The sequence below is a fragment of the Sciurus carolinensis genome, chromosome 5 (genome assembly GCF_902686445.1).
Source record: "Sciurus carolinensis chromosome 5, mSciCar1.2, whole genome shotgun sequence".
Lineage (NCBI taxonomy): Eukaryota > Metazoa > Chordata > Mammalia > Rodentia > Sciuridae > Sciurus > Sciurus carolinensis.
The window spans coordinates 106,900,521-106,925,398 of NC_062217.1; the positions used below are offsets into that span (position 1 = coordinate 106,900,521).

The following is a 24,878-nucleotide window of genomic DNA, read 5'->3' on the forward strand; positions in this document are numbered from 1 at the left end:
GTTGAGAATTTTTGCATCGATGTTCATTAAGGATATTGGTCTGAAATTTTCTTTCCTCGATGTGTCTCTGTCTGGTTTAGGTATCAGGGTGATATTGGCTTCATAGAACGAGTTTGGTAGGGTTCCCTCCTCTTCTATTTCATGGAATAGTTTGAGGAGTATTGGAATGAGCTCTTCTTTAAAGGTTTTGTAGAACTCGGCTGAGAACCCATCTGGTTCTGGACTTTTCTTTGTTGGTAGGCTTTTGATGACCTCTTCTATTTCATTGCTTGAAATTGGTTTATTTAAGTTGTGTATGTCCTCCTCGTTCAGTTTAGGTAGTTCATATGTCTCTAGAAATTTGTTGATGTCTTCGAGGTTTTCTGTTTTGTTGGAGTATAGATTTTCGAAATAGCTTCTATTTATGTTTTGTATTTCACTCGTGTCTGTTGTGATGTTTCCTTGTTCATTCCAAATTTTAGTAATTTGAGTCTTCTCCCTCTTTCTCTTTGTTAGTGTGGCTAAGGGTTTATCAATTTTGTTTATTTTTTCAAAGAACCAACTATTTATTTTGTTAATTTTTCCGATTGTTTCTTTTGTTTCGATTTCGTTGATTTCGGCTCTGATTTTAACTATTTCCTGTCTTCTACTACTTTTGGTATTGGTCTGCTCTTCTTTTTCTAGTACTTTGAGCTGCAGTGTTAAGTCGTTTATTTGTTGATTTCTACTTCTTTTGTTGAATGCACCCCATGAAATAAATCTTCCTCTAAGTACTGCTTTCATAGTGTCCCAGAGATTTTGATATGATGTGTCTTTGTTCTCGTTTACTTCTAAGAATTTTTTTATTTCCCTCATGATGTCTTCTGTTATCCATTCATCATATAATAGTGTATTATTTAGTCTCCAGGTATTGGAGAAGTTTCTGTTTTTTATTCTGTCATTTATTTCTAATTTCAATCCATTATGATCTGATAGAGTACAAGGTAGTATCTCTATCTTCTTGTATTTGCTAACAGTAGCTTTGTGGCATAAAATATGGTCTATTTTAGAGAAGGATCCATGTGCTGCTGAGAAGAAAGTGTATTCGTTCTTTGTTGGATGGTATATTCTATATATGTCTGTTAGGTCTAAATTGCTGATTGTGTTGTTGAGATCTATAGTTTCTTTATTCAATTTTTGTTTGAATAAAGATCTATAGTTTCTTTATTCAATTTTTGTCATCCAGTGGTGAGAGAGGTGTGTTAAAATCGCCTAGTATGATTGTGTTGTGGTCTATTTGAATTCTATAATTGAGAAGGATTTGTTTGACGTACGTGGATGAGCCAGTGTTTGGGGCATAGATGTTTATGATTGTTATGTCTTGCTGATTTATGCTTCCCTTAAGCAGTATGAAATGTCCTTCGCTATCCCTTCTGACTAACTTTGGCTTGAAGTTCACATTATCTGAGATGAGGATGGATACTCCAGCTTTTTTGCTGTGTCCGTGTGCATGGTATGTTTTTCCCCATCCTTTCACCTTTAGTCTATGGGTGTCTCTTTCTATGAGATGAGTCTCTTGCAGGCAGCATATTGTTGGATTTTTCTTTTTAATCCAATCTGCCAGTCTGTGTCTTTTGATTGATGAATTCGGGCCATTAACATTCAGGGTTATTATTGTGATATGATTTGTATTCCCAGTCAATTGACTCATATTTGTTTTTGGCATGATTTGGTTTCTCCTTTATTTGGCTATTCCTTTAGGCTAGCGCCTCCTGTTGCTGATTTGCATCGTTGTTTTTCATCTCTTCCTCATGGAATATTTTGCTGAGAATGTTCTGTAATGCTGGCTTTCTTTTTGTAAATTCCTTTAGCTTTTGTTTATCATGGAAGGATCTTATTTCATCGTCAAATTTGAAGGTAAGTTTTGCTGGGTATAAGATTCTTGGTTGGCATCCGTTTTCTTTCAGGGCTTGGTATATGTTGCTCCAGGCCCTTCTAGCTTTTAGGGTCTGGATTGAAAAATCTGCTGATATTCTTATTGGTTTCCTCCTGAATGTAATTTGGTTCTTTTCTCTCACAGCCTTTAAAATTCTGTCTTTATTTTGTATGTTAGGTATTTTCATAATAATGTGCCTTGGTGTGGGTCTGTTGTAATTTTGTATGTTTGGAGTTCTATAAGCCTCTTGTACTTGGTTTTCCATTTCATTCTTCAGATTTGGGAAATTTTCTGTTATTATTTCATTGAATAGATTGTTCATTCCTTTGGTTTGTTTCTCTAAGCCTTCCTCAATCCCAATAATTCTTAAATTTGGCCTTTTCATGATATCCCATAATTCTTGTAGATTCTGTTCATGATTTCTTACCATCTTTTCTGTTTGGCCAACTTTGCTTTCAAGATTAAATAATTTGTCTTCAATGTCTGAGATTCTGTCTTCCAGGTGTTCTATCCTATTGGTTATGCTTTCTATGGAGTTTTTAACTTGGTTTATTGTTTCCTTCATTTCAAGGATTTCAGTTTGGTTTTTTTTCAGTATCTCTAACTCTTTATTGAAATGATCTCTTGCTTCCCGTATTTGGTCTTTTAACTGTTGATTGGTGCGATCATTTAATGCCTGCATTTGCTCTTTCATCTCCTCCTTCAATGCCTGCATTTGCTCTTTCATCTCCTCATTAGCTTCCCTGATCGTTTTAATTATGTACATTCTGAACTCCCTTTCTGACATTTCTTCTGCTGTGCTGTCATTGGGTTTTATTGATGTAGTATCTAGGTTTGTTTGGGACATTTTCTTCCCTTGTTTTCTCATATTGGTCAGTTGTCAGTGGGACCCTGAAATATTGCAGTTTTCCGCTATTGGCTTATAGTGTCCCAGTAGATTTCCAGTGTATCACCTCCCAGCCTTCAGTAGCCTGATGTCTTGGAGGAATCTGATAAAGCAGCGTATCCGAAGAAAACTGCCCCTAGCCCCCTACTGGTTCCACGGTTTGGAACTGGCTCTGTGCGGAAATGCTCTCACTGTGGGCCTGCACCGTGCAGCTGGCCGTGTGGGAAGAGCCCACTGCCGGAGTGTGGAAGGCTACCTTGGGAAGACTCTAGCTGACCTGCCCGGCTCCGATAAGCCACCTCTATCTGGGCCTGCCACCCGGGCTGAGCTTTACCCAGTGGGCAGACTCACCCGTGGCTCTATTTCAGTCCGAGTCTCTCAATGCCTCCCCCTCTTAACTCCTGGGCTCTGGAGCGACCGGGGGTACAGTCTCCCTCTAGGCCACCATCTTGGATCACCTCGTGAAGAGAGCCCACAGCCGGAGTGGGCAGAGCCGCCTGAAGAGGTCTCCACCTGCCCTGCCCTGATCCCTGAGGCTGCTTGCAGATCGAGGCTATCCGCTGGTTCTTTGCAGGAGTACACTGCGCTGCAAGGGCTCTGGGACTCGGAGCCTGCTCTGGTCAGAAAGGCTCTCACTAGCGGGCCAGTTCCGTTCCGAGAACCTGGAGAAGCTGGCTGTGTGGGCGGGGCCCACCGCCGGAGTGCGCAGGGCTGCCTGTGGATGACTCTAGCTGCCCTGCCTGGCTCCGATAAGCCACCTCTATCTGGGCCTGCCACCCGGGCCGAGCTTTACCCAGTGGGCAGACTCACCCGTGGCTCCACTTCAGTCCGAGTCTCTCAATGCCTCCCCCTCTTAGCTCCTGGGTTCTGGAGCGACCGGGGGTGCAGTCTCCCTCTAGGCCGCCATCTTGGATCGCCCCGTGAAGAGAGCCCGCCAATATTATTTATTATATAATTAAATAAAGCATTATCTAGATTGTCTTGTAAGAATAGAGAAGTAAATAGGCATGCTTGCACACACACACATATATCATCCTACAGCCCAGCAATAACAATGTTTAGTATTATGAGATTTTTTCTTTTCTTTTTTTCTTGGAGGTGGGGGTATCAGAAATTGAACTCAGTTTCACTTTACTACTGAACCACATTCCAAGCACTTTATTTATTTATTTATTTAATTTAAATACAGGGTGTCTCTAAGTTACTCAGGACCTTGCTAAATTGCTGAGGCTGGTCTCGAGCTTGTGATTCTCCTGTCTCAGCCTCCAGAGTCACTGGGATTACAGGCATGTGCCACAACGCCAGCTACAAGGTATTTTCTCTCAGTGTTTTTCATCTGTCTCCCCATATACCAACATAATATTTCACTGCATTACATTGTGGTTGATTATTTTTGTCATATATTATATCATCATGGTTCCAAGCAAATAAATATGCTTTAAAAACAACAATTTCCAATAATGTACAACATCCACAAATGTTGTCAATATTTTCCAGAGTTAGATATTTGTTTCTTATGTTACTTTGGCAACATAAGTAATGTAGTCATTACTGTTCTGTGTCATTAATTATAATCCTACATGTGGAATTTCTTACTGAGCAATAAGGATATGTTGAACTCCTTGGCACAAATTGCCAGATGACTTTCCAAATAGACGTCAATGATTTATTTCTTCCACAGTATTGTATGAGTGTTTGTAACTGCATCTACTTGTCAGTATTGACAATGATATATATCTAGAATATTGCTAAATAAGTATAAAGCTTAATTTTGATTTTTCTTGCTAGCATAATTTATTTGATGTTTGTGTTTCTTCTATTTTTTACTTTGTATATTTTCTTTTTAATTTGGGGACCTAAATGTTTTATTTCCATGGCAATATTTCTAGGCTTGCAAATATTTTGTTTGTTGATGCCTTTTAATGATATTTGTTTGCATTTTTATGTACTCAAATGAATCTTCTTTTTTTAGATTTGTTTACCTAGTTTTTCACCTCTGAATTTTATATTTATATAATATTTTGAACTTAGTGTTTCAATCTATAAAGTTGAATTGTAAAGACAATAATTGAAATATAATTGAAAATTCTATTTTCAATTTTCTTTTTCAAAAAAAGTAAATCTAGTTTGAAAATTTCTGCTTTCCCTCTGTCTTAAATGGGAATCCACTAAAATTTATTCTTTAAAAATGTAATGATGGTATGCTTCTATTAACTATTCATCATTTAAAAAAAATCTTAATTTTTTAAAATCTATAATCACTTAAAATAGAAACAGATTGTTCTGTTATATGAGAGCAATAAAATTTAGGACTGAATATGTGTGTGTATGCCTGTGTGTGTATGAAAACTGTTGGAATATTGCCTTACAATGTGGAATTGGGAAACTAATCACAAATTAGTGGACATAAGGGCAATGGAATGCCAAACAGAAAAGATTATCTAATTGTACTTCTTAATGTCTCTAATATGGTATACATCTGATTCCCAAGGATATATATACACATGCATATACCACAACTACTGCCTTTATTAATAAAATTTGAGAATTGGAAACCAGAATATAATTTTTATATTTTACATCTACTTTAAGCATTATTTCAGATTCCTATATTCAGTGATAGCACATTTAGATTAATGCATTGGTTTATATTTAGATTTTTTTTCTATTGGTTTAAATTCTCATGTCCTAATTGTTACAACATTTTAATTATTTATTTATCTTCAATAGTTAACTAACAAATGTTTTTGAATAATTTTGTTTCCTGTAAGAAAATAAAGGAGTTCTGCTATCTATGCAAATTTTAGGTACTTCATATTTAAATAAAATTTTGACTAAATTTTAGGTTCTCTAGGCACAAACTTTTTCTTTTAAATCACAAAAAATTCTATGTAATATTTGATTTTGTTGATTTTACTTCAACTGTCTATTTTCAATTTGTTTTTGTCATCAAATAAACACATTATACCAGGCATCATGAGTCTTGGTCTCTTTGAATTAAGTTTATCTCATACTTCACACACCTTGCATCTGCAAATGCAGGTTCTTTATAAAAGTCAAAATTTTTTCTGTGATGTCTTTGTTTTATTTATTTTATTTTTTCATTTCAGTTATACATGATAGTAGAGTATATTTTGATGTATTTATACAAACATGAATCATGTCTTATTCTAATTAGGATCCCAGACTTGTGGGTGTACACAATGGTGAGATTCACTGTGGTTTATTCACATATATGCATAGGAAAGTCATGTTCAATATATTCCACTGTCTTTCCTATTCCTATCCCCCATCCTTTCTCCTTCATTCCCATTTGTCTAATCCACTGAACTTCTATTCCCCTTCCCCTTGTTGTGTGTTAGCATCCACAAACCAGAGAGAACATTCCACCTTTGGTGTTTTGGGGATTCGTTTATTTCACTAAGCATGATAGTCTCCAGATCTATCCATATATTGGCAAATGTCATAAAGTAATTTTTCTTAATGGCTGGGTAATACTCCATTATGTATATATACTGTATTTTCTTTATCCATTCATCTGTTGAAGGGCACCTAGCTTGGTTCCCTAGCTTAGTTATTGTGAATTGAGCTGCTATAAACATTGATGTGACTATGTCACTGTAGTATGCTGATTTTAATACCTTTGGGTATATATGGAGGAGTGGGAAACTGAGTCAAATGGTGGTTCCCATTCCTAATTTTTTAGGAAACTCCATATTGCTTTCCAGAGTGGTTGCAACAATTTGCAGTTCCACCAACAATGTATGAGTATACCCTTTTCCCCACATCCTGACATTTCTTATTACTTGTATTCTTGACAATTGCCCTTCTGACTAGAGTGACATAAAATCTCACTAAACATGTAATTGGAATTTCTTTAATTGCTAGAGATATTGACTTTTTAAAAAAATGTTTAGTGATGATTCATATTTCTTCTTTTGAGAAATGTGTGTTTAGTTCCTTTGCCCATTTATTCATTGGGTTATCTCTTTCTTGGTATTAAACTTTTTAATTCTTTATATATTCTGGAAATTAATGCCCTATCTGAAGTGCGGGTGGCAAAGACTTTCCCTCATTCTGTAGACCCTCTCTTCAGGCTAGACTTTTGATTGTTGCCTTTGCCATGAAGAAGTTCTTTTTAGTTTGATGCCATCGCATTCATTGATTCTTGCACTTTAGGAGTCTTGTTAAGGAAGTTAGTTCCTGAGCCCATATGTTGGAGTGATGGGCCTCTATTTTCTTCTTGTTTGTGTGTGGTTTCTGGTCTAATTCCTAGGTCTTTGATCCACTTTGAGTTTTGTGCAAGATGAGAAATGGGGGTTAAATTTCATTTTACTGTATATGGAATTTCAGTTTTCCTAGCACCATTTGTTGAGGAGGCTATCTTTTCTCAAATGTTTTTGGTGTCTTTGTCTAGTATGAGATAATTGTATTTATGTGGATTTCTCTCATTGTCTTCTATGCTAATCCATTAGTCCTCATGCTTGGTCTGGTACCAATATTATGCTGTTTTTGTTACTAGCTCTGTAGTATGATTTAAGACCTGGTATTGTGATGCCTTCTACTTTGCATTTCTCACTAAGGATTGTTTTGGTTATTCTGGGTCTCTTATGTTTTCAAATAAGTTTCATGACTGCCTTTTCTATTTCTATGTAAAACATAATTGCAATTGTAATGCAAACTGAAATAAAATTTTGTAGCACTTTTGCTAGATGCAAAAATTCTTAATAAAATCATGGCAAATTCCATAAAAAAAAAAATTAAAAAGATATCACACCATAATCAAGTGGGTGTCATCCCAGGAATGCAAGGTTGGTTTACCATACAGAAATCATTAAATGCGATTCATCACATAAATAGACTTAATAAGAAGAACCCCATGTTTATCTCAACAGATGCAAAAATCCTACATAAATTCATGATTAAAATACTAGAGAAACAGGAATAGAAGGAATATACCTCAACATTGTAAAAGCTACATATGACAAACCCAAGACCAACATCATTCTAAAGAGAGAAAAATGACAGCATTCCCTCTAAAAACAGGAACAAGACAGGGATGCTTGCTTTTACCAATTCTATTTAAGATAGTCCTTGAAAACTTAGCCAGAGGAATTATGCAAAAGAAGGAAATTAAAGGCATATGAATAGGAAAACAGGAGCTCAAACATTCTGTTTGCCAACAACATGATCCTATATTTAGAAGACCCAAAAAAACTCCACCATAAAACTTCCAGAACTCATAAATTCAGTAAGTTAGCAGGATACAAAATTAACACTAGTAAATCAATTGCACTCCTGCACTCCAAATATGAATCAGTTGAAAGAGTAATTATGAAAACCATCCCATTCACAATAGCTTAAAAAAAAATACTTTGGAATGAGTCTTACAAAAGAAGTGAAGGACCTCTACGATAAAAACTACAGAACATGAATGAAAGAAATTGAGAAAGACTTTATAAAATGGAGAGATCTCCTATGTTCTTGGATAGAGAGAATTAGTTTTATAAAACTAGCCTGCAATTATTAAAATATTTTTTAAAATATTATCAAATATTATCAAAATGCCACTTTCCATTTCAATCCAAACCTACTCTACATTTATGAGCAGAAAAGTGACCAAAGTGACATTAGATAAAACTATGATTTCACCTATAAACAAGATTTGCACTTTGTGGGAAAGTGTTTGCCTCTAACTTTGCCATATAGAAGAATAATTCACATCAATTAAATCACAGAGCTTTTCTCAAGGTTAAATATAACTGTTTAGAGGGCCTTGTTGTGACTATATCAAGAGGCATTCAACAAATATTAGTTTATAAATTTCTTAAAATTTTATTAATCAGTAAATTTATTTTTGTTCTGGAACATAATTACACTGAAGAGAATGACCACTATTCTTTCTTTCAATGATAGTAATTTACTTGTTGTTTTACATATTGCATATATTATTGCCATTAACCAAATTAGAAAACCAAATATTGGGCTATTGAATAAATTCTGGGAGTAAAATAATTATAGAATGATACAGTTGGATGATAAGGAAATCCAAAAGAATGGCATACCTAAAAAAATATTGCAGATGTAAGTTTTATTGAGGATTGGGTTTACTGAGAAAAAAAGAATTTTAGATTCATACATCAAAAAGGGAGACAAGTATAATGAACAATAAAATAGAAAAAAATGAGTGAAACTAAACTTGTGTTTGATGTTAATTTTTAGATATTAACTTGAAATCCATTCTATCTGGGAATATCAAAGTTATTGCATTTTTTCCTATATATTTTTGGATATGTCTTATAATAACAAACACATAATATAATTTATTATAAGGATATTCAAACATTACTACCAATAGTAATAATAACACTGAGATTATTGGTGAATGAACATATTTTTTATAGACTTCTTACTGTTTTATAATAATGTGCTATAGAGAACATGTAATGATCAATTTACCAACTACATTCTTACTGTATAAAGTAATAACTTCTTACCACGGCATCTTCTGAACTTAGGCACAAATACAATCTATGTTATATGGCACCCTTTAAGTTTTTGAAAATTTTCCATTGTCTTCAAATTCTGCTAATAGTGGTTATCATGAATTTGGAGTTCCAAGGGAAATTCAATCTCAATCAAAAAAATATTCACAATTGTATGCTTTGAAGTGGATTAATATGCTTGCAGTAGACTATTTCCTTATGTGCTTTCAAATATTGAGTAATAAATTAGAGCATTATTTATATATTTGGCTCATATATATACAAATATATATGTGTGTGTATTCTTTTATATAAGCCAGTACCAAATGAAACTTTCTAAAGAAAAAAAATTTTATTAATAAAAACATAAATATTAATTAACTGTTTTTTTCTTATCTTCCAAATATGGACCATTGAAGAATAGATATTAGTGATCAGTAATTTGTTTTTTTCTGGGGATACCAGGGATTGAACTCAGGGGCATTCAACCACCGAGTCACATCTCCAGCCCTATTTTGAATTTTATTTGGAGACAGGGTCTCACTTAGTTGCTCAGGTCCTTGCTGTTGCTGAGGCTGCCTTTGAACTTGTGATCCTCCTGCCTCAACCTCACAAGCTACTGGTATTACAGAAGTGCACCACCACGCCCAGCTAGTCACATGTTTTTACACGTACAATTTAAACTTTAGTAATATATTTTAAAATAATTATAGTTTTAGTATTATTAAAATGTGTATACATTATTGTATGTTGTAACTTTAATTATATAGTGAAGTTTTCCCTTAATAACTGCTTTGAAGCACATTATTTAGTGCTAATTGACTTGAATTTTCAATATGAAATTCCTCATTTTAAGTTAATAAATCAAATAGTTATTTAATACCAGAGGAACAAATGTTAATGTCACTTTTAAGTTACATTTAATCTGATATATTTAAATTTTAACATAGAAACCATTTGTGCATCATTATTATGAATAATATAATAAGAGTAATAATATCCTTTGCAGAAAGATTCCTGAAATTAACAAAATGTGAGGTACAAATAAACTTTTTTGGATCTCCATTGTCATTATTTATATTATATCCCAGACAATGAAAAGACTCAACCTATCTTATTGGATGCTGAGTTGGGACATAAAGTACCTTAAACTTTTTATGTGTCTCTTGTTACACAAAGTTGGGTGAGGAAGGAGAAGTATCCCCTTGTTTCCCAATAGACCTACTGTTTCACCTTAGGGTTTCTCTACATTTAAACAGCAAGAATAAGAATTTGTATAGATCATGTAAGTCTTTGACAAATAGAACATTTATAAAATAACACTAAAATGGAAATGTACACCAGGATACCCTGGCAACATAAAGTTCTATGCTTTGCAGATCTCACATAACCTGAATTTCCTAAGGGGAGCAAAAATACTCATTTTTTGATAAATAATGTTGGTGGGATTATGTCTGCTTCACTGAACAGTATAAAACATTTGGCAGAGCATACAAAATAACTTCAGATAGCATGGATCCCCATGCACTTCTACCCAACTCCCACAGCTGGCTTTGGAACTTCCCCCAAACAATTTACAACTTTTAAATCCTCCTGATTACTGAAGGATGCTACAAGATCTGACTTTTTCTGGGGAAGGGCAAACTGAAACATTTGGTTTTGGTATTTGAAAGAAGTGTGACCTAGACTTGTTTTCAGACTTCTATTTTGTCCTTGCAACAAAGGGTACTACTTTAAACCACAACAGGGGAGCTGTTGATAACTCTGGATGCGGATGCCTGCAGGGCACTGATAGATGCTTCATATATCTTTTCCAAATCACATTCTTGGTATTTGCCCACAGGGTCTCTGGATGCATCCACTCAACTTTTCAATTTTTCTTTAAAATTTCAGCGTAATAGTTTTTCTTCTCTCCTTCCTGAATTGGTAGCAATTATGTTTGCCACAGTAAATGTACTTATTTCTCACTACATTGACATTTTTCAAAGTATAGGTGTCATTACACTTGCATCAGAAACATTCGTTAAAACATCCTAACTTTTCAGCTTGACCCCCAAAACAAAAATAATCATAATACCTGAGGACAGCTGTAAGTAATCTGTATTTTGCACAAACACCTTGAGAAAATTTTATATAAAACAAAGATCCATATGGATTAACCCTTTCTGACAGGCTCTCCCACTTTCTGACTTTTACCCTTTCTGACAGGTTCTCCCACTTTCTGACTTTTGTTTATCAAGTTTATTTCTTTTTCCTCACTTGCTAAAAAGAGAGGGAATGGCAGTGTTGGAAAGAATGTAACCTGTGCATAAACTTTCTGAGAAAAGATTATATACTGCATTTGAATTTACACTACATTGGGTAACACTCTTCACTTTAAAATTTCATTTGTTCTTTGATTTGTGATTATTTAAAAAAAAAACAAGATTGTGTTTTTTATGATGAACTATTTCTAAATACAAAAAATGTGAATTAACTAGGCACCCCACTTAAGATATTCTATTGCTAAATTTATACCAATAAAGAAACAAATGATAGCAAAATAGTTAATTTAGTAGAAAGTTATCAAGCATAAGACATTCATAGACCCCCAAAATTTAACTGAATGAATATGTTATTTTTCAAATGGATTCAGTTAACTGGTAAACAGCAGTAGTCACAGCAACAATTAGGATGGCAATTAAATATGGGACAAAAATGGAGTTTCAAATGAAAGAATTTAAGCTGTCTCAGAATGACCTAATGAAGGACAAGAACAATAGGATTGTCAGCTTTATTTACTTAGAAAATACTTGAGACAGGTTTTCTTAATCAATTAATCAACAACCACTTACTGAAAGGAAGTAAAAAGATTTATTGATATTCTACTTGGTTTTGTTCCACAGGTTTAATTTTCACAGTCCATTGTTATGAAACCTGCCAAAAGCCTTGAATAGCAAGGGTGAATTCTGAATCGGAATCTGACTTTCAGCCTTGTTCTCTTTGGATCCCTTTGTCTTTCCACCAATGTGTGGTTGAGGCTTCAGTTTCCTGTCCTGCCAGAATGTGCCTCCCATGCTGTTTCTCATTCCCTGCACTCTGACATCTCTAGTTGGTTTTCGTTGTTGTTTTGTTTTGTTGTTTTTAATGTGTCAGTCATTTTCTTTCCAAGGGTTTTTGCATTTGCTGTATTTTTACACTTCCTTCTCAGAAGGCAGATCTCAAATTAAATGCCAGTTCCTCAGAGATGCTTTTCCCTGGCCAGTGTAACCCACACAACCCCTTCACTTATACTACTTACTGTATGCTGTCTTCTTCATGACTGGTATCAGTGCCTACTATTCTTATTTATTCAGATTTTCATTTTGTGTCTCCTCATACTTCAATGTAACTTCCCTCAAGGTAGAAGGTCACAATCTCTATGTTCCTAGAACTTAAACACTGTCCTGCTAAAAAAAAAATCTCTCTCTTATTCTAGATAGATTGACCTTGAGCTGGAAAGAGAGTCATAGTAGGTATGTATCTATAATGAATGGGTTGATTCTTTTTAGGTTATTTTCCTAGTTAGGGAGCTTAAAATATAAAATTATAAAACAAGATTATTGAATGTATAATAGAGCTTATAATTTAAAACAATGTATAATATGTGCAAATAATATTCTATAGAATTATTCAGAGGGCAGAGGGTTGAGTGTCAAAGAAACCAGAGTAATATAAATATGTTAAAGACTTCTGCAGGGTTCTTTTTAATAGAGAGGTTAAAAATACATCTCAATGCATGATTTTGACATTAGGAGAAGACTTTCTAAAGCAAATAGGACTTATGAAAAAACTACCCTATTTTTAAATATTTATTTTAGAAATATAGAACTAATTGTAATTGAGAAAATTAGGCCAGGTGAACAGATGTAAAAATCTGCAACAGTGAATACTAGCATAATATTTAGATTACTAAGAGCATTGCAGATCAACTTGATAAAATGAGAAAATTTTATGGATTTATGGCAGGTGGAAAGTGCATGTACACACTTCCAGAATATTCTAGCAATTCAATGACATCAAAGATATCATGCAAATACATTTAGCCCTGATTTAAGAATAAAATCATATGATATAAGCATTTATTTTTAAACAACATACTTACCCAACTGACTTCACAGCAAAATAAACCCACATAAATACATTTTTTATGTGCTGGTAATAAAAAATATGCAGGATACAACTTTTATATGCATAGTCCTTTGAGTGAGGTCTGGCCCTATACACTTTAAACTGACTCATCAAATAATTTGTGTTCATTATTGAAAGCCTAGAGATTAAAATGATCTCAAATACTTCATATGTAAAGAGCAGTTGATAAATTGGTAAATTTAATCTTTCAGCAATTCTATTCTCTCTTTGGAGCATTCTCTGTGCACTGATTTTACACAGTATTGCAGAGCTATTTCTGCTGGTGATGAAAAACTGGAGATGAGGTTGCTTAGATACAGCAAATACTATAGAGTCAATGGTAAGTGGAGGGTCAAAGAGTAAATTAGATTGATGTCTTGTTGCTCTTTACCAAAAATGTATTTATTTTGCTAACAGAATAGGAAAACATTGACAAGTAAGGAACAGAGGACATTGTTTTGCTATAGAATGGATTCACGAAGAGATGCATGTGTAAGTACAAGGAACTGTACAGTGAATATTATTTTAGAAATAATCCACTTAGACTAAGAAACTAAATATTTGCTAAATCTACTGGAGAGGATCAAGTGCTTGTTTAAACTAGAGGAAAATTCCAACCTACCATAAATATAAATTTCTTGCTAGAGGGCAAGACAAATTAATCATGACACCGGTTTAAGGGCAGAACCTACAGTACCTGAAGCTAAGTCCTGAGATGTATATATAAAAACAAACATTCTGTATCAAATTAAAAACACAAATATCTCTTTCAATTGAAACACTAATTTCACACTTAATTATTTTCTAACAAATAAGATTTTGTGATAAAAATACATAAATGTAATATAATAACCAGCATGACTAAAGTCCCAAGACTCAAAGAAAATATTTTCTAAAAATGATAATCATATTTCCCCAAAAAGCTTATTTAGCAAAAATGCTAATGGACAAAAAAATTAATGATGTAGCTCACAATATATAATCTTGATATAAAATATAATATGCCTCTTAATTTTCCATTTAATGTGTTTCTTATCTCATCAAGAAATAAGGAATGAATGTTCTCCTATAGGAACAAATTAAAATTACATTTATCCTTTTGCTATCTATCCTTTACAACTTTTTAGCCACTTTCAATCTTATAAAATGCATGCATTACAGAAAAGCTTCAGGAAAAATTATAGAATTTTTACATTTGAGGAGACAGTCACCTAGAATCACTTTAAAAGTAATGTTCATCATAATGGAATATTACAGGAGACCTCAAAGTTTAACTCTTATAAAAAAAAAAAAAAAAAAAAAAACAGATTGCATGACATTTAACAGGCCTAGACTAAATAGGCCACAGACTTGGAAAGAAAATTGCTTCCAACACTGTTCCTCTTGCCAATATATTGAATTCCATTATTAGCAAACATCAAATAGCCCCTGTCATAAGGTGCCTTAGGAATAGTTGGAACTGTGTCCTGAGGGCACTAAGTGGATTCACAATTAGTATGCATATTGTTTGTGGTGGGAGAGATGAGAAAACATCATCATAATAGAATAATCAGGAAAGTAAAAATTCAGTATAAGGGTGCAATGAACATAACTGTATCAACAATCCCAAAGGTCCTAAATAAAGTCAAATGAGACCTTTTTTTTTTTCTTTTTTTTTTTTTTTTTGGTGTTGGAGATTGAACCTCTGGGTGCTTAAACTCCGAGGTACATACCCAGTCCATGAGAGGAAGACAAACAGGAGATGAGAAAAGAGGAAGCAAGCTGAGGGAAAGTAACACAGAACAATCATTGAGTTAAGTTCATCAACTCATTATAATTCTTGTGATTATTTCTATTAAGGTGATGGATCTCAATATACCAAAGTGGAACATACTAGGGCATTGCTGTGGATCACTTCCTCTCTTAGTGTTTCCTACAATTTGCAGAAATCTGTAGGGCATATACTCAGTTTTGTCTAATTAACTCATTTTTTTTCTATCCAGTCTTGTAAATTCTACCACTTTCTAGAATTCCTGGTCTAAGGCAATTAAATTCATCACAAATTAGTCTTAGACATTTTCATTAAGAGAGATCAAAAAATAGAAATTATTATTTCTACTTGAAAGGTAAATGACTTTAATCTAAACTAAAATAAAAATTTTCCTAAAAATTCTAAGAATCTAGATAGATTTCTTAGTATTATCAGGAGTGTAACTGTTACATTCGAGTCAATAGAAGCAAGGAAGTTTACATACAGGAAAAACAAAACCATCAATTTTGATATATTTTGGAGCATATTACTCATGTAATGACAGTAGAGATTTTTATCAGAGGTAAAATAAAATATTCATTCAAAAAATTTAAAAACTAAAAGAATTTTATAAAATACAATCAACATGAAATTAACATAAATTTACATGTTAAAAGTTATTAGTTCTATCACTATTGTGATGAGAAAGTTTATGCATATATTCATTCTTACGAAAGACAGTAGAAAGATGTCTATTAAAAATTTTTAAATGTGTTTAATTGAGATATATTCAGGAGTTACCAAATTACAGCCATTTTACTCATTAACTTTTTGGACTTACAAATACCATATCATTGTCAAAACTTGCTCTTTTTGCTTGATACTTTAAAATATGATTTTCATTTTTTCACCTTAGTAAACTCACGTGAAAATATTCCTAACAATGTTCTTACTGAGCATGTCCATATTGATTCCTTGTTTTATATACAGCTTTGGATTTCTCTATTTATGATGATGTTTTCTGGGGTTGTTTTTTTGTTTTGTTTAAACCAATATGAGCTATTTTATATCCTTAAATACATTTTTGTTTAGTGATATTTTGTTCTTGCATAATTTATATTTTCTCCTGAGTTTATTTAAATTTTGTACAGTATCAACATATATTATAGTATATACATATATTATTATATATAAATACTAAGGCTTAAACAGGTCTTCTTATATAAACGACAATTTGTTCCTCACAAGAACCAAGTAGATATTAATGGCAAAAATAAATAATGTTGTGAAAAGCAGCAGTGCCTCTAAAGTGGAACTCCAGTCTTCATATTCCCAGGTAAAAACACATAGCCCCCTGCAAATCTATCTAAAATGAATGCACACCTGATATATGCCAGACTCTTTGCTCTGTGTCAGTAAGACAGACAGGATCCTTGCTCCAAAGGAGCTGCCAGTCTACAAGAGGATCCCCAACCATTGCTTTCCACACTCCCTTGTACCAACACATCCACTGGTGGTACATTTATAATCCAGACTTTAAAAGAGACTTCTGCTGCTGCTTCTACTTTCTCAAATATTTGTATGTCATTTTCAGTAGAGTACAATGATTGGGCAGAATGTTTTCTTCACGGGGTTTTAGAACAATATCTTCTGCCAGTATATTTCAGTCACCAGTGCTAAAATGCACTGATGGCTTTATGGACCATAGTTCTACTCTCTGATTCTTTGGGGATACTTTAATGTCTTAGGTGAGCTATCTTCTGTCTGCATAGTGACCTAGTCACACTTCCCTTATTCGAACCAATAGATTTTCTAAAATTATTGAACGCTGTGGTGGTTGTGGAATGCCATATTTCACTGCATAATTATCAGAGATTTTATGCCAAAATTTTTGTAAAACTATGGGATATGAGTATTATGTGAAGCTTTAAAAAAAATTGTGCCAGTATTATTAGAAACTATTTTTTACCAAACTGTCTTCAGTTCAAGATTAGGATGCAAAGAATACTCATGAACATACATTAATTAAGTGGCAATGATTACGGTGTGTTCTATTATCTGAATGTTTGTATCCTTCCCAGATTCATATGTTGAAATTCTAACCCTCAAGTTAATGTTATTAAGAGGTGGGCTTTTGGGAAATGATTAGGTCATGAGACTCTGTCCTCATGTTTTGAATTAGTGCCTTTATGAAAAAAGGCCCAAGAGGGACCCCTCACCCCTCTGCAGGAAAAAGGCACTGCAACCATCTGTGAATCAAGAGGATGACTCTCACCTCTGCTGGGGTTTTGCTAGTTTGCCATTGTATTACTTAAGAAGTTACTTTATTCATGAACATCATTTTTGTTTGAGTACTGAAAATTATTGTGATTTTAGGCTTATAGAGATGAAAATATTATAAAACATTTAGAAACTATTTAGACCAAAACATAAAATATAAAATTTTAGAAGGAAATATAAATCACTACATAAGAAAAATAAAATCTGTGACATTCAGGGAAGGATAATTAGTAGATATATAAAAAATTTTTAAGTTACATAAAAATTTGAATATTGGAATGAAAAAATATTAATATAATCAAAGAATAAATAAAAGATCATGGTAAAATACTTGTCATCCATCAGAATAAAGGCAAATACCTATTATACCCATATAAATTAATAATAACTTTTCAAATAAAGAACTAGTTGGGAACAGAAAATATATGAATAGACAAATCACAGATGAGTAAATACACAGAGCCTATAAACATGGAAAAAATGTTCAGATTCATTAGACTTTTGGATATAATGGATCAATTTAAAGTAAGTGTATTGGCTTTATACCTGAAGACCTGTCAAGATTTCCGAGTAATTTTTTTTAAAGAAAAGCAAGATTCTAATCAGCATACTATAGTAGCGCAGTCACATCAATGTTTATAGCAGCTCAATTCACAATAGCTAGATTGTGGAACCAACTTAGATGCCCTTCAACAGATGAATGGAGAGAGAAAAACTGTGGTATATATACACAATAGAATGTTATCCGGTCATAAAGAAGAATAATACTATGGCATTTGCAGACAAATGGGTGGAATTGGAGAATATCATACTAAATTAAATAAGTCAATCCCAAAAAACCAAAGGCTGAATGTTTTCCCTGATAAGTGGATGATGATATATAATGGGGGTCAGGGGGGAGGGGAATGAGAGAAGAATGGAGAAATTGAAATTCAGATTATGTAGAGGGAAATGAGAAAGTGGAGGGGGCAGGGATATGAAAGATGGTGGAATGAGAGAAATCATTACCCTATGTACACGTATGATTACATGAGTGATATGAATCTATATTGTGCACAGCCTAGAAATGAAAATTTGTACCCTATTTGTGTTCAATGAATCAAAATGCAGTCTGTAAAAATGAATAAATAAAGACACCAAAACATTTGAAAAAAATAAAAAGAAAAACAAGATTCTTAAAGATATGAATACAACTATTCTTTCTTAAGAAAAACAGACAGATACATTATATGTGTTTATTTTTTATCGTATGCGTACAGGTTGAATGTCTCTTCATCTAAAATGCCTGGAACCAAAAGTGTTTCAGATTTCTCATTTGTTTTATTTGAGAATGTTTGCATATTCATAGTGTTCCATCTTGATGATGGAACTCAAATCTAAATAAATAATTCATTTATATGTTACATATGACTAATGTACATAGCCTGAGGGTAATTTTATATAATATATTTAAGTGTCTCTGCATTTTAACTGCAGTTCATCGAATGAGGTCAAGTATGGAATTTTCTACTTATGGCATCATGTCAATCCTTAGAAAGTCTCAGATTTTGGACAATTTTGGATTTTAGATTTTCAGATTAGTTATGCCTAACTTGTATTCTTTTATTTTTTTAAATACATTTTTATTTGTAGGTGGACACAATACCTTTATTTTATTTCTATGTGGTGCTGGGGAGCGTTCCACCGCTGAGCTACAACCCAAGCACAACTTGTATTCTTAAATCTAAAAAATATCCATAATTTAAAATGTTTCTGGTCCCAGGAATTATAAATAAGGAATACTCAAACTATATTAAGAACCGAATGTCAGTTTGTATCAGACAATATTTGAGGAAGAGAAGTGTGGAAACAGAAAACAAAAGGAAAAATATGTTCTTAAAGTTTTTTATGAATAAAGCAGTAGGTATGATTATATGAAAAAGTGTCTAATAATGATTATGAAACCAGAATTGGGGACAGGCAGTTAGTGTAGAAATATGGGATCGGGTCAAATGGAGGAAATGGAGGTCATGAAAGCCATCTGCCTCTGATTGGAGACTGCCCCTGGGAGAATGGAATGTCAAGGATCTCCGGAGCCCATTGATGACCAAATTTACCTGCCTTTATCAAGGACTGCAAGCAAGAAGCTAATTAATGCCCCCTGGGCCCTTACCTGGCTGAATCACTTGGGCCCTCCCTCTGCCCATCTGCTTCTCACTTCTTGCATCTCTCCTGTAAAACCAGACCTACTCACATAGGCAGGAAGGAGAGATAAGCGGGGAGAGAACTGGCGAACAAAAGAGACCTTAACCTATAAAAGATGTAGGATGTGCTCACTTCTTGGGATTCTAAAACATCAGCCGTGGCACCCTTCTCCTTCTCCTGGGAGAAGTCTGCATTATTACTACTTTTAAATAACACCTGCTTAATATGCTTACCTTGGCGTGCTTCTCTAGTGTTGAAACTTCAACATTAGAGGAAGCAGAACTTGTCACCAGTAAACAGAGGTATCAATTACATGGAAATGACTTAATAATATTTTTCAGAAGTATAGAAATTAAAAATATTACCTATGCATTAGAATTTCAAGAATTTTATTTCCTTATTTCCTTCTTTTTAACTGTATTAATGGCAAAATGTACAATTAACAACAGCAAACATTAACATGACATTGAAATACTTTTCATACAATAAAGATCAATTATTTAAGTTGAATAAGTTAAAGTAATTTTTCAAACCGATCGAAGTCATTTACTTACCATTTTATGGGGCTTAAGAATTCACATGCCAAAGATAATCAAACATCTCTTCCCTTTCCCATTATCAGAAATCTTTGAGTGAAACAGGAGCTGAAGAGAAGGTTTTCGTGTTTCATAGACAAGAGAGAATGGATACTTTACATAATCTGGGCCTTAGAAACAGACTGAGACCTTTCTATACTACTTAAAATGTGTGTAGCACGCCATTCAACCTATCAAGCTATTGGATACTTACCTGAGAACAATTCCTACATTCATCCTGTTAGGATTTTGGCTGTTGGACTCAGAGCAAGCCCTACGCAAATGAGGCACAAGCTAGGACCTACTGAACTTCGTCACTGTTGCCAACTGCTAAAAATCAGAGAAGATAGATACTACTTGGGAAATTATGGGTTTGCTGTTTTCTCTTTCTTCATTGTATCTAGAATTCAATCATGAATTAGTTAAAGTTCACTGCTATAAGAGGTCAACATTCAAATACTTTTAGTATAATAGATGCTTATTTCTCATTCAATATCTCACTCAGTGTTCCAGGTTGATGGAGGCCTTCCCATTTTCCATGCATGATTTCCCTGGCTACCCCAGGCATAGTGCAAGATTTTATTGGAGATTGATCATGAGACAGAGAACTTGATTCCTAGTAATTTGGTTCCTAATTTACATATTGAATAAACATTTGTTGGAATCTAGCATACTAATCACTGACTAGGTACTGGGATACATGAAAAATCTTTTAAGACTTGCCACAGATATTTATCAATAATGTCGTTTTGAGTGAAAGGATTAAGAAAACTACAAATTATAAGTTGTAAATATGAATACCATTTCAAGAAAACAAAAAAAGAGGAAATAAAACAATTTTATCCAGTGGTTGAGGAAATCTTTATTGATTTACGATATTCCTTGACTAATAGAATTTTTCAAAATCTATCAGGGGAAGAATGTCTATGACTTAATTTAAAAAGCATTTCCTTGTGTAACTTGCAAATGTGACACTCTCATCTCTTCTCTGCCTTGGATTTAATAAAGCACCTGATTTTTTTTTTTTTAATTTACAAAGGTTCTTAAAATATCTTGCTTTAAGTCTAGCTATCTCTCAGTAATTTTTCTCATACTAGCAACTATTGCCACATTCTCTCAATATCAATATCATGAAAAAGTGAGCAACTAGAAATTTAATTTGGAGAATATGTAAGAAACATATTCAATTAGTACAAATTGTTGTTAAGCAGCATATGTTCAGCTTTCAGTAAGCTGACAAAATAAGGATTAATGAGAAACTGAAAGAAAACAAACCAGTAAAATTTAAGAAGCAGTATTATTAAAGAGCATGTGTTTTCTAACAGACTAAAGCAACCAAGTTTTTCCTTAAATTGGTAGGTAGTGAGTTACATCAAAACAATATTGTAAAGAACAATGAATACAGTTTAATGAATCAGTGTGAAGAGAGAATAACACACGTTATTCTAGCAATGAAATCTTAGGCATTGAAAGTTTAAAAGAATATCAAGAAGAAATGGGATAGGTATTTGATCATGGTGTTTACTAAATTGCTTCTGCTATATCTGACAAGATTTACTGAAATGTCTCCAACAGAATAACTGTGTTGAAAACCAAATGAAATGTATTATGAAATATGATTCTTCACTTAGTATGCAGGTATAATCTTATGTGCAATTCAGGCAAAAAGTTAGGAATTCAATTTGAAAGTTCCATTTGTTACAATTTGATGATTGTGATTAAAGAACCATAAAAATTTTCTCTTTGACATTTCACTTTTCCTTCACAAAAGCAGACTATGGCAATTTCCTGTTTTCTTTCCTCTTCACTATGATGCTACCTATAGATTTGGATTTCTCTTCGTTAAGGATAAAAAACTGTGTCTAGAGAACCACTTCATCCATATTTTAAATATTCAAAACATTTTTCAGACATTTTTAATGATTCACATAATAAATAATAAGGATTTTGATTTTGCCCACAAGTATGCCACCTGAAGTGAATTATTGCACATTTTATTTTGGAAGTGCACATTCTGAACAGCTTTAACACATAGTACTATGTATTTCATCACACTTTAGAGATAAGTAAGAGTTAGTAATATTAAGTTTATTTTTTTTTCAAGAAATTCAGGCACTTCATTGATATAGTTCATTGACAGAAAACTTATTTTAATTTCTTCTTCTATTACAATTGCAGGTGTAATCTGTCCTTGTATTTAATATAAAATATAAAATATGTTATACTTTGTTCATATTAATAAGCAATGCTTTTATAACAAAATATGAGACGTCAATAATATCAACATCTCCCTACCACAAACATATTGTGTGCCTTTCCACAGATATAATATTTTGTTTCATTTAAGTGCTTTTTTATGGTTTGAATGTGAGGTGCCCCATAAGAGCTCATGTGTGAGACAGTGCAAGAAGTTTTATAGGACAAATGATTAAGGACAAATGATTAACCCAAATGGTTAAGACTTTCAAAACCCAATCAGTGAATTAATCCACTGACAAAATTAACCGAGTGGTAACTGAAGGTGGGTAGGGTGTGGCTGAAGGAGCTGGGTCACTGAGGATGTGCCTTTGGGGTATATGTTTTGTATCTGGTGAGTGGAGTCTGTCTCTCTGCTCTCTGACCATCATGTGAACCACTTCCCTCCACCACACTCTTTTACCATGAAGTTCAGCCTCACCTCAAGTTCCCAGGAATGGAGCATGCTGTCCATAGACTGAGACCTCTGAAACTATGAGCCCTCAAATAAACTTTCCTCCTCTAAAATAGTTTTTGTCAGGTCTTTTAGTCATAGCAGGGAAAAAGCTTACTGAAACAGTGTTGGACTTAGCAAGTGTTATTTAGCAGTTAATTAAATTTACACACTTAACCAATAGAGAGAGTATGAATGAATAAAATGAAATGATTTTCATACTCACTGTTTACTCTTATGTTATGTAAGGGTTCAAACATACACAGTGTTTATATCCCCAGAGCTTAATTGTAAGGGGCAACTGAAGGAAATTAAGTTGAAATATTATTCTCTCACACAACTACATTTTAGAATACTCTGGGGTATAGATCAATAGAAATCACATCTTTTTGCTCTGGTAAGTGACCATCATATAATCTGCTTATCATCCTTACAACCAGATTATACCGTTTTCATTTCTGTATAATAAAGAAAACCTGCTACTGGACCTCCTACCCAGTAGCAAAGAAATATGAATCATCATTTAAAATCATGCCTGCTGGTATTCATGGCATTTAAAGAAGCAGAGGCACCAGGATACAATTTTAATTTTGTTTACAGCTATCCACAGATATGCACTCTATTTTTAGTTCACTTAGATTCAATTTGGTAGCCTGTTATTTGATTAATTATACAGCTATTGACTCATTCAGGACTCGCACTGTTTCAACAACAGTGAAAATATTATTTCATCCATGTTTATATGCAGCTATTTGTGTTCTAAATTAATATTATGGCAATTGATATTAAAATTACAATCATCTGTATCCAATATGGCAAGTTGATATCAACAGAAGAGCAGGAAGTGACAGTAAGAGTAGTTAGTTTTTGCTAACTTAATGATCATTCAAAGGAATATTATCAAGTAAAATCTGTAAAACTATAGAGAAAGTAGAATCTAAAATTAAAATATAATAATGGAATAAATAAAGACACTTTTAAAAAATGTGATTCTTTCCAGTGCACATAGACAGGCATCTAGTTCTTAAGGTTGTGTATCCTAAACCAGACCAAGCTCTTCCCTTGGCTGCCTTACAGTGACTGGGAAATCTCTATGCTCCAGGGGAGTACTCGTCAATTTTAGTTTTTATGGCCTTCATGATATCATACTTAATAAGGTAATACATACAGTCAGATGTAAAGTCACTGAGTATTTTTAATTTTAAAAAAAGTATTAATAAAAGTATTCATGAAAATTATTTTTGAGGATATCGGACAGAAAATAATAAATTGTATTACATGAGAAAAAACATCTTGACTAGTGAATTAGTTATGAATTTGTTAAATTAATAATTTTGGCAAAATAACTGCAGATTAAAAATATATTTTTCTACTGACAATGTCTTCCGACCCAAATGTAAGACAGAAACCAATAAGAGAAAGACAATGTTTGTGAACTTAAATAGATTTTCACGTGCACTTTACAGTTCAAAAGGTTAATTGGAAACCATACTATTCTTAGAATTTAATTATAGTGAAATGATATTTAGGAAAGTTGAATACAGCAAAAACTGAAACCATGTAAGAAATATAAACACAAAAAGTAAGAGGACATAATAATTTAGGGGAAGAAATAGATGAAAGAAAAAAATAATACAGTAAAAAAATAAATTCTCTAAAAATTTTTGTTCAATAGACAAATTTTAGCCAGATTGATGATCAAGGAAACAGAAAGCAAAAGAGAAAGACATTAGGAAACAAAGTGATGATGACGACCTCCAAAACTACAGCGTCAGAGATTTAATGAAATAACAACAACAACAACAAATTTGAACCAGAAATTCTGGTGCTGAAAAATATAATGAACACAATTTTAAAACTTCAATAGACAGCATCGACAGCAGAATCAACTTTGCAATGTAAACAATCTGTGAACCAGAAGACTGGGTATTTGAAAATATATTGTCAGAAGAAAAAAAAGTACAAAAATAACATAAAAACTTGAAGAGAGTTTACTGAGTTTTGTGA

The 24,878-nt window shown here is 33.2% G+C and overlaps 1 protein-coding gene across 1 annotated transcript in view; it reads right to left on the reverse strand.

Annotated features, from left to right (window-relative positions):
• The window catches only part of Pcdh15 (protocadherin related 15), a 942,952-nt gene that overhangs the window by 407,028 nt on the left and 511,046 nt on the right, over positions 1-24,878 (reverse strand). Inside the window, 1 exon segment of the mRNA XM_047552806.1 lies at positions 14,670-14,676. Within this exon segment, the coding sequence (XP_047408762.1) occupies positions 14,670-14,676 (7 nt within the window).